At 39.3% G+C, this 11763-nt stretch overlaps 1 protein-coding gene across 1 annotated transcript; it reads left to right on the top strand.

Moving 5' to 3' along the window:
- Positions 1–1260: 1260 nt before the first annotated feature.
- LOC106423585 lies at positions 1261–2403 on the top strand. The gene is made up of 3 exons (XM_013864355.3): positions 1261–1905; positions 2029–2100; positions 2228–2403. The coding sequence occupies exons 1-3, from the start codon at positions 1333–1335 to the stop codon at positions 2228–2230; spliced, it is 648 nt and encodes a 215-aa protein (XP_013719809.1). The 5' UTR covers positions 1261–1332; the 3' UTR covers positions 2231–2403.
- Positions 2404–11763: the final 9360 nt, after the last annotated feature.

The following is an 11763-nucleotide window of genomic DNA, read 5'->3' as shown; positions in this document are numbered from 1 at the left end:
AAACGTGAATCGAGTCGATACTCACCTCTGCTCCTGGAGGAGACAATCCGGTGTCGAATCGATCGAGAAAAGGGGAGAAAAGTGGAGGGAGATCGGCGTCGCAGGGGAAATCGCCTCTCCTCGAAAACCCTAGATTTTTTCGCGAAAATGAGAGAAATGATTCTCTCACCGCTTTCCTCCGCGTGACGTCGACTCCCCTTCCCCAGTGAGAATGCGACACCTGTCGTGAACCCGTATCGGACGGGGTCACTCGTAAGAGGCGGGTCGCGAGATTAAACCCAATATCTCATTTATTCTTATTACCCGGGCCTATGAACCTGAGCCCATGAACCTGTTATAAATCCTTAATGGGGTTGCTCTAAAGTTCATAGATGTAGCTAGGTATTTGTATTTGTCGACTTGGATTCATTATGACAGGTCAGACTAAAATTCTTCATTGGTCTAAACTAAATCTTACACCATGCCTTCTTATATATTGTTTTTTTCTTCTCTTTTCGCAAGTTATAGAAACATAAAATTAATGGGGTTTTATTGGATCAAGGATTTGAGAGGATTTCAAATTTTTTTTTTTCCAAATCTCTTCTTATTGTATCTAACATTTATAGATCTCTGAATTTAATCAATAAGAATTCTCGCAGTTATCAAGTTTATTGGTATTAGTTATTTGTATAAGTTCTCTCAAATTTGAGCTATTGGAAACTATGGATTTTATCAATAAAATCTACCAAATGAGATTTGGAGGGGTTTGGATGATATTTTATAGTGAAAAAATAATGAGTCAAAATACCATATACTGTATAATAGTATTTGAATTTTTTTTTTAAATACTTGACAGTTTGACATTTTTTTTTAAAAAAGATAAAATTGTTTGAAATAAAAAATGAAAAAATTAACTAAAATTATATTTTAAAAAACTTTCATATATTCTATATATTTCAGAAAACAATAAAAATATTGAATTATAGTATTTAAAAAAATATTATTCTAAATAAATATTGAAAATTTAAAAGGTTTTTTCAAAAACTCTGAAATTTCTTCAAAAACATAACTTGTAACAATCTTTTTTAAGATTTACTTAAATCATGGATTTTTTTTTGGATTTACTCAAATACTTGATTCAATAAACCCCTGAATCTTACACAGTTGATCGTATTGTTTTTTTCTCAACGGTCTTTCTTGCTCCACATTCTAATAATCAGGATCTCAAAAGATTTGGGCTCTAATAAATTAATACACAATTTAAGAATGTAACTCCGACCGAAAAAGCCCAATAATTCCCAAAATCTATTTCATTACCCCCTTCTAATTTCTATCTCAACTCGGTCGTGGCAGATGATAATGGCGTCGAAGCAAGAATACGGCATACCTTATACACCTCTTCCTTCGTCACAGCCTTCTCAAACGGTCATCGTTCTAACTCCTTATCGCCGCCACCGTCGCCCTTCGTTCCTCCGCAGCCTCCGCTGCTCTATCCTCTTCACCGCCGCAATCCTCCTCCTCTCCGCCGCCGCCTACTTCCTCTACCCTTCGGATCCAGAAATCAATGTCTCTCGAATCCAGCTCAACCACATACGAGTCCTCGATTCGTTTAAACCCACGCTCGATCTCTCGTTCTCGCTCACGATCAAAGTCAGGAACCGCGATGTCTTCTCCCTTGATTACGATTCGCTTGTGGTCTCGATTGGGTATAGAGGGAGAGAGCTAGGGCTTGTCAAGTCTCGAGGTGGACACCTTCGTGCTCGTGATAGCTCTTATATTAACGCGACTCTTGAACTCGATGGTCTAGAGGTTGTTCACGATGTGATTTACTTGATCGGTGATTTGGCTAAAGGTGTTATCCCTTTTGATACCATCGCTCAGGTCAAAGGTGATCTTGGTCTTCTTCTCTTTCAAATCCCAATTCAGGTAATTCACTTGGAACATCCACCAATTTTGGAACTCTGATGCAGTTTTTGGAACTTCTATTTACTTTTTGAAAACTTTATTGTGTCAAAGTTAGGATTTAAAGTAAAACTGTTTATCTTGCAGGGAAAAGTGTCATGCGAGGTGTTTGTTAATATTAACAACCAGAAAATTTCACACCAAGACTGTCATCGTAAGGTAATAAACCTGGTTTTTGTCTTTCTTAGTGGTAAATCGAAAGAACATGGGCTCTTTTGTTTCGGTTATATCTTAGGTTGTTGAGAAGGCTGATTATATGTCTCCGCTTTGGTTTTGTAATGCGCAGTGAAACAAAATCCTGAGCTTGTTCAAAGATGAAAGAGGAATTTACCAGAGATACATATGTTGAATACGTTGTGGGTTATGGAGAAATGATTTGTAAGATTTTTGTATAGATAAATACTACTGGATTGCCATTGCTTGGTTGTGTTATTTCGTACGTGAACTTTTTTCTTGTCGACATTTCATACGTCAACTACTTCAACGAGATAGTAACTATGGTTCTCTCCAGTGTAACCTCGAACCATAAACTAGTCTAGGTTAGATTAATAGCAAAAATCCAGCGAAAGTAGAATCAGTTAAAAATCTTTTATATACTAAAGGTCCAAAGCACAAGTCATATAGCCAATCAAATTTTAACATATGACATTAGCATCTAATTGTTTGTAAAAAAATGTTAAAAATCTGTTTTCAAATTCCTAAAAACTTTCAGATTATCATCACACGTTCTAAATTAAATTATCAAAATTTCAAACTGTTTGGTTAATTGAATAACTGTATAATAAACTCCCTATCCACAATCGTTTTGATCAAGATTTCTCTGAGCTAAACTCACTATTTTTTTTTGATCAACTAGCTAAACTCACTATCTTTTTCCAATTTAACTCAATCTTCCACACAATTTCTGTGTGTTTTGATAAAACCTATACTCTTTAATGTCTCTGCACAATCAGTTATCTTTTTCCAATTTAACTCAATCTTCCACACAATTTTTGTGTGTTTTCATAAAATTATACTTTTTAATGTCTGCACAATCAGTTGATGTATAAGTAATAGCACTCCAACAACGTGAAGAAAATGTGTTGAAGTCAAAGATGATTTATCATGGTAAGATACCATGTGTTTTAATCCTTTCACGGTTGGCATCTTCTATAGCATATTTTTTTTTATTGATTGAGTCACTTTCTTGAAAATAGTTCAGATTTAGCATAACTGTCAAAACGCCAACCGAGTAGCGGTTTCTGGTGATTTACGCTGTAGTGCAGCTGTGGAGACGGCTAGAGAGAACAAGAGATGATGGCATCTTTTTACATCGGCGATCTGGACCCAGACAAATGTTTGAAGCGTTTAGCCAAATGGGTAAGGTTCTTTTATATCTCTTTGTTATGGCTACATTATCTAAACATACTGATTTTCGTTCTGAAACCACAATCTCACCACCTCTTTCACACTGTTTTTTTTGTAAACATAAACTGTTTATAATATAAATATATTTCTTTGAAGTCAAATCGATCATCAACAAAATTTTTTTTTTTCTTTTCGTAAGTACTATTTATAAATTTGTCTTCCCCTTCTAAAAGGAGCATTGTTTACAGGAAGTACATACCGGAAAAGCTAAACAAAAGGACACATATGAAAGAAAGCTTTGTGTTGATGGTCAAGTCATGGCTGGAAGATACGAAACCAAATAGTAAGATATGATTCTTGAGAAATTTGAGAGCGGCCTGATTATTGATTTTGAGCAGTGTTCCGGTCCATACCTAGAAGTTTTGCTTTCATGACAACTTGAATTTCTCTTATCAGAAGCTGGACTGGCCTACTTGTTGAATTATGAAGTCTTATGTTCCTTTCTCGCTAAACAGTGTAGCAGACAGCATGGAGTAAAAGCTTGCAAATTAATTTAATTTTACCATTTTGTGAAGCCTGAGATACCCAACTGAGAGAGCCATTGAAGGAGAGCGGCGGATTCAGTCCTTGGTACGTGAAGAATGATGTCCAAACTTCTCTGGATAGTGAACATTGAAAGAATAAGTGAGATCGAGATTCATCTGCATTGCTGCAAAGAAGTCAGGTACTTGGAACATTCATACCCCCAGCCCAGTAGCCTGTCCCTTGTAGGAAGTCTATTAAGGGTTACAATCCATGCCAAGAATGCATGTTTTGGGATATTGGAGCTAAACCAGACTGATTTAAACCAAGAAACTAGAGGAGGACTTTGATAAAGAGATTCCCAAGTCTTAGTCGATGAGAACACTCTAGGAACCGAGTCTGGCGTGTGACGCCACTGAAAAAAGTCAGGTGTTGAAGGGTCCATATCTGATGATACATTTTCTAAACTTGCACGAAGAAACTTGTTCAAAGGATGTCTCCCTCTAGGCATGCGCCAGCCAGTAGGAGACGATACAGAGGAGACTGTGGCTAGGTAGCTTATACCTGAGACCATAGGTCCTGAAGCACCGCACAAGTCAAGCAGAGATCCCAAACCTGTCCAGTTATCTTGCCAGAAGAGCGCCCTTGTTCCAGATCGGACAATACATACCAGAAAGGGACGTGCTATAGGTCTAAGCTTCATGAGTCCCCTCCAAGTCCAAGAACCAATATTCCAAAAATCTGCGTCCCAAAACATTCTTGATCCAATCAAATGCTCCTGAACCCATGCAACCCACAAAGATCCATTCGCTGCAAAGATGAGCCAGATTAACTTTAGTCCATAAACCTGATTCGAATCCCACATTCTTCTCAGGCCCAATCCTTCTGATTTCTTTGGCGTACAGACAGACTCCCATGATACTTTTGCACCGTGTGCTGAGTCTGAATTACCATTCCAAAGGAAAGCGTTGCACATTCTCTCCAAAGAATCCGGGCAATCTTTTGGAAGAGGGAATACAGCTGCCCAGAAGTTAAAAATTCCATACAGGACAGACTGGAGTAACTGTAAACGCCCTGCGAAAGAAAGTCTCTTGACTGTCCACAAATTGATTCTTGATCTGGATTTGTCCAAGAGCGGCTGATAATCCTAAGGTCTTAGCTTGTGAGGCATGAGAGGAAGCCCGAGATATCTTACCGGCAGGGATCCCTGTGTTATACCGAATCTGCCTGCAAGAGACCGGGCAAAGACCACATTCCCACCATCAACAAATAAACATGACTTTGTTAGACTTAGTCCCAATCCAGAGACGCGATGAAAATCTGTGAGGGTTTGTAGAATAGCAGCCATCGAGCTCTCTGATCCGTCAAAGAATATGAGCATGTCATCAGCGAAACTTAGATGCGTGATAAGAGGTGTATAGCACTGTGGGTGGAGATAGAACTGATTTGCCAAGGCCGCCTGGTCTAGCTTCTTGGACATAATGTCCATGACTAGAACAAACAACGAAGAAGATAGCGAATCCCCCTGCCTGAGACCCTTCTTTCCTGGAAAGAAGCCTAAAAGCTCACCGTTTACACAGACTGAGTAATAGGGAGTCGTATAGCACAGCCTGATCCATTCAACAAAAACTTCTGGTAACTCAAGAGCCTTGAGAATATTATGAAGAAACCTCCATTCCACATTGTCGTAGGCCTTTGTGATATATCAATTTGCAAGCATCCTCGGGTTGTCTGTCCAGGTTTGTTGAAGTCGTTGACAAGCTCTGCTGCTAGTAGTATGTTTTCACAGAGTTGACGACCCTTTACAAATCCAAGTTTGTTCCTTTGCACTGCAAGCGGACTGATCAATTTCAGTCTTTCACTGAGAATATTTGATATCACCTTAAATTGTCCTGAAATATGAGAGTTTTGCCACCCGGGTGATTTTGGAATGAGAGCTATGACTGTTGCATTAAGTTGACGCAGCATTGATGAATTTATGAAAAAGTCCTGGACTGCAAGTACCAAGTCTTGACCGACCACATTCCAAGCTGAACAGAAGAACTCTGTTGTAAACCCGTCGGGACCCAAAGCCTTGTTTTTTGGTAAGGCGAACACAGTGTCTTTTATTTCTGCTACCGGGATGGCACAAAAAAGATATGACATGGTGTCCTCACATCTAAAGGGGTGAAGCTGCTGTATCTCCTGGACAGACAAAGGGACTACATCTTAATTTTCTGAACCCAAAAGATTAGAGTAGTACTCTGGCGCCATCTCTTTTACCAAACCTGGATCATAAACCCTTGTGTTTTCGCCATCCAGCAAGTAAAGAATTTTATTTCTTTGGAAGTTTGCTTTTACATATTTGAAGAAAACTCCTGTGTTTGAATCACCCACAGTTAACCAACGCACCCTCGATTTCTGATGCAGAAAATACTCCTCAGCGGCAGCGAAGAAAATCCAAGAAGCTCGGGCTGCTTGCTCTTCCTCAAATAATTGAGGTGACGGATCTGTTAGAACCTGTCTCTGAATATCCTCCAAGTTGGAAAAAGCATCCTTTGATATTTTCTGTATATCACTGAAGCTGTTTCTATTTAAACCTTTGCAACATGTTTTAGCTGATCTCAATCTTTGGTACAGAGAGAGCATCGGTTCTGCGGGAATGATAGGCAGTCTCCAAGCCTCCTCAATCAATGTAAGAAAATCCGGATGAGAAATCTAGTTTTCCTTATGCCCGTCTCAGCTCCCAAAGATATCATACAAGGAGAATGATCAGAAGAGCCTGATGCGTCGAAATATGCATTAGAATTCGGGTACTTCTCAAGCCAGGCTTCATTTATAAGCTCTCTGTCCAGTTTTATGGCCTTAGGGTTTGTGGGGCTTTTGTTTGTCCAAGTAAAGTAGCAACCTCTGAAGGTTAAATCGAAAACTCCACTTTCAGCCAAGCAGTCACTCAAATCCGCCATGCCTTGAACACAGAATATAGGCTGAGATAAAGAATAGACTTCTGAAACTGAAAGAACCTGATTGAAATAACCAAGAATGATCCAAGGAGATTGACTTAGCCTAGAGGAATTCGCCAACTCTTTTATTTTTGCCCACAAAGGAACCCGTTGTTCATATCTGTTTCTAGCATATACGAAGGCCACTGAGAACTCCTGCCCCGATACCGTATTGAATATACCACATAATACCATTTGAGAAGACTTGTAATATACAATGACTGAGATGGACGGATCCCAAACAACCACAATCCTTCCATTCTCTGCTTCCTCTGAATAATTCGCTTCATATCTCCAGCCAAGAGTAATTGTACTCAAAATACCACTTAAATTTTCTTCTTGCACATGTGTCTCTAGTAAAGCACCTACTAATGGCCTATTAAGCCTTATCCAATCTGAGACTGATGATTTCTGAGTTTCGCCATTAAGGCCTCTAATATTCCAAAAAAAGCTCTTCATTAATGAAGGCACAAAAAGGTTAGTGCTGGGCACTACGCTTCACCAGATTGGACAAAGCATCGAGGTGCTTGTCCAGCTGAAGCAGGAGCAAAAGAAGGCACAGAGGTAGAAGCTTCACTATCCACATGATTTTCTGAAGACGATGACGTCAACAGATAAATTTTTTGTCGTAGTCTCCTCCTGGCATGCTTCCTGGAGCCAGAAGTTGAGCCCTCAGGAGGTTTTGATTCCAGAGCAGATAAGCGATTGCGAAGAATGGCCTGAGCCTTCTGAATTACCTCCTCTTCTGCAGCAAAATGGGAATTTAAAAGAGGAGCCGAACTTGTTTTTTTTTTTGAAGGGCCAGAACCAGAGGCTGAAGTTCCTTTTGGGGGTTTTGATCTGTGAATTACACGAGTCCAGCCATGTGTAGAAGAAATATCACTGTCCTCTTTAGATTCCGAGGCCGCTGGAATGTGCGGAAGACTAAGTGACCGAGACAGCTTATTTGGAGGATCCGAGGAGAAAATTTTCCTTGAGGTTTCTAGGTTCTGCTGAAGAGGAGCCGGAGGGGGTTCAAACAAGGGTCCAGAGGTGGTGAGCTACTTCCAGCCACCGGGGCTTGAGGAGTCATTTCCACAGGAGGTAGTTGTGAAGAGGAAGAAATTGCACCAACATTTGGGACCTTAACAACGGTAGGACCAGGACAACGCAGCCGCAAATGCCCGAATTCCCCACAAACCGCACATTTAGGAGGTAGCTTGGGGAACTCAACCGAGATAAGAACCGAATGCCCCATATTATCGGTTATACGTGCCAGTGAAGGTCTCTTCTTCTATAGCTCCACTACAACCCTTAGCTTGATGATTCCAATAGAATACGGTTTGATGTCTGAGAATTCATAATGAACTGGAAAGCCTACTGCAGAGGCGATGGTGTTGAAACCCTCTAGTAACCATAACTCCTGAGGAACTTTTTGAATAAAACCAAACCGGGGCGTATAAGAATTTCATAATGACATTTTGAGGTTTGGAGTCCATAGAGCCATAGTGAAGGAGCAATTCCCTGAGTGCCACAAACCTGCTTCAAGAACCCATTGTCGAATCATTGGACAAGGTATGTAAATGAGACATATATTTTTTGAGTGGTGCTTCACTGAAATTTTTCCTTCCTTTCCCCATATAGGATTCAGGTCAGAGAAAATCTTTGCCGTAGACGGTGCTGTTCCGTGAAAGAAGGCGACAAGGTGATCCTTCCATAAAGTTGAAGACTTCAGAACAATTGAATCGGGAGCTTGAACAGAAGGAATGCCATCCTCATCCATAGCTGGCGAGGCGACCTTTGAAAGAAGCTGATAAGGAGATTTAACTTTAGCTACCCATGACTGAGACTTAGTCGGCACATGAACAGGAGATGTCTCTTTTACTGTCGGAGGTGCTGAAGGTCCCGGTTGTGATGAAGTAGGCTGAAAGTAAACTTGAGGAGAGACCAGTTCAGGTAAGAAAGCCGTAGATCTGCTTTGAGAGATCAAATCAGACTTCAAAGATCCGAACAGAAAAAGTAGATCTGGCAGAACTGAAGGCGGAGGGAGGTCAGGGTTTGGAAACAGAGAACTAGCCATGACGCAGGGGTGAGTTTATGACGGAGAGTGTGAGGCGGCTCCGCCAGGAGAGCTCGACGACGAAACCCTAGTAACGCGAGAGTCGCATCGAGAGTCGCCGGAGAGAAAAAAAATTTCTTCTTTGATCATCAACAAATTTGTTGTTGTTGTTTTGTTTTAATGAAGCTTGTATATAAATTTGTTTTTGTTGTTGAAAATTAGATCATCAACAAATTTATATACAAGCTTCATTACAACAAAACAAAAACCTTCACCGTTCTTCTACTATCTTTAGTTGCTCAAAGAAACAACTGATCTATTACCTCTCCTAAATTTTCAATTTTAACGGGTTTACTCATATCTTCTTCTTTTTTCTGCACCCATGTGAAACTTCTTTTTTTCATCATCTACAAGTTTTTCTAAATCATGTATATTTTTTATCGATATACTGGCGTCTTTGAACCTCTTTCAAAGCCTCCAGTTTAAAATCATCGTGTTGGAAGAGATTGATATTGGTAAGGTGATATGGAGAGATCCGTCTAACCTAAGTATTTTGTTGCATGGCTTCCAGAATTTGCAGTATGGTTCATAACAAATTCGGAAAGCATAGATATTTATATTTTTTTTTCAGTTTTTAAATTATTTCTGTTTGCCGCAGATATGCTTTAGAAATCAAAGCTGATTGAAAATTAGTGAGATCTATTCTAGAGTAAATTTGGCGAAGGTTGAAGACGAATGAGTTAGATAAATGATATGCAAACCGTGTGATCAGTCAGAATTTCAGGTAAAGAGATAATTTCGTTTTACTTTTTTACAGTAGTTTTTACGCACCACAAAATTAAGGCCTTAACTCTTTAATGCTTACATTATTGCTTCACCATTTAGTTTCAAAATTTCCAATAATTTTTGTAATTAATTTTTATATTTCTTAAATTTTCTATTCTTATTTTCCAGTAATTTTAACAAAAAGCTAAAAACAGAAAGAATTGATTTTTTAAAATAAAAAATATAATTGTCCCGAAAGCCTAATCATTCAAAAAGTTTTTAATAGAATAGCAAGGTAAATTTGTAAAATTTAATTTAAAAAAAACTATCAAAATAACCAATATGGGTTGTTTTTTTATGTACAATAAATCGACAAAATCATAAAACTGTAAAATAATAGATTAACAACACAGTGTAAACTACTAGATATACTTTATAATTTTTCTAAATTCATATTAAATAAAGTATTTGTTACTGTACGCATGGACCATCGAAAACTAAAAATACTAGATCAAATATAGTATTTTAGCTATATTTTATATTTTGATATATATATATATATATATATATATATTAATTGTTTTTGGAAAAATATTGCACACATGTATTTTTAAAATAAGATAAGAATTATTGTATTATCCTTCTGATTTCTTTGGCGTACAGACAGACTCCCATGATACTTTTGCACCGTGTGCTGAGTCTGAATTACCATTCCAAAGGAAAGCGTTGCACATTCTCTCCAAAGAATCCGGGCAATCTCTTGGAAGAGGGAATACAGCTGCCCAGAAGTTAAAAATTCCATACAGGACAGACTGGAGTAACTGTAAACGCCCTGCGAAAGAAAGTCTCTTGACTGTCCACAAATTGATTCTTGATCTGGATTTGTCCAAGAGCGGCTGATAATCCTAAGGTCTTAGCTTGTGAGGCATGAGAGGAAGCCCGAGATATCTTACCGGCAGGGATCCCTGTGTTATACCGAATCTGCCTGCAAGAGACCGGGCAAAGACCACATTCCCACCATCAACAAATAAACATGACTTTGTTAGACTTAGTCCCAATCCAGAGACGCGATGAAAATCTGTGAGGGTTTGTAGAATAGCAGCCATCGAGCTCTCTGATCCGTCAAAGAATATGAGCATGTCATCAGCGAAACTTAGATGCGTGATAAGAGGTGTATAGCACTGTGGGTGGAGATAGAACTGATTTGCCAAGGCCGCCTGGTCTAGCTTCTTGGACATAATGTCCATGACTAGAACAAACAACGAAGAAGATAGCGAATCCCCCTGCCTGAGACCCTTCTTTCCTGGAAAGAAGCCTACAAGCTCACCGTTTACACAGACTGAGTAATAGGGAGTCGTATAGCACAGCCTGATCCATTCAACAAAAACTTCTGGTAACTCAAGAGCCTTGAGAATATTATGAAGAAACCTCCATTCCACATTGTCGTAGGCCTTTGTGATATATCAATTTGCAAGCATCCTCGGGTTGTCTGTCCAGGTTTGTTGAAGTCGTTGACAAGCTCTGCTGCTAGTAGTATGTTTTCACAGAGTTGACGACCCTTTACAAATCCAAGTTTGTTCCTTTGCACTGCAAGCGGACTGATCAATTTCAGTCTTTCACTGAGAATATTTGATATCACCTTAAATTGTCCTGAAATATGAGAGTTTTGCCACCCCGGGTGATTTTGGAATGAGAGCTATGACTGTTGCATTAAGTTGACGCAGCATTGATGAATTTATGAAAAAGTCCTGGACTGCAAGTACCAAGTCTTGACCGACCACATTCCAAGCTGAACAGAAGAACTCTGTTGTAAACCCGTCGGGACCCAAAGCCTTGTTTTTTGGTAAGGCGAACACAGTGTCTTTTATTTCTGCTACCGGGATGGCACAAAAAAGATATGACATGGTGTCCTCACATCTAAAGGGGTGAAGCTGCTGTATCTCCTGGACAGACAAAGGGACTACATCTTAATTTTCTGAACCCAAAAGATTAGAGTAGTACTCTGGCGCCATCTCTTTTACCAAACCTGGATCATAAACCCTTGTGTTTTCGCCATCCAGCAAGTAAAGAATTTTATTTCTTTGGAAGTTTGCTTTTACATATTTGAAGAAAACTCCTGTGTTTGAATCACCCACAGTTAACCAACGCACCCTCGATTTCTGATGCAGA

Source organism: Brassica napus, chromosome A8 (genome assembly GCF_020379485.1).
Source record: "Brassica napus cultivar Da-Ae chromosome A8, Da-Ae, whole genome shotgun sequence".
NCBI lineage: Eukaryota > Viridiplantae > Streptophyta > Magnoliopsida > Brassicales > Brassicaceae > Brassica > Brassica napus.
Note: the sequence above shows the minus strand (reverse complement) of the source record. Positions and strands in the feature narration are given on the sequence as shown.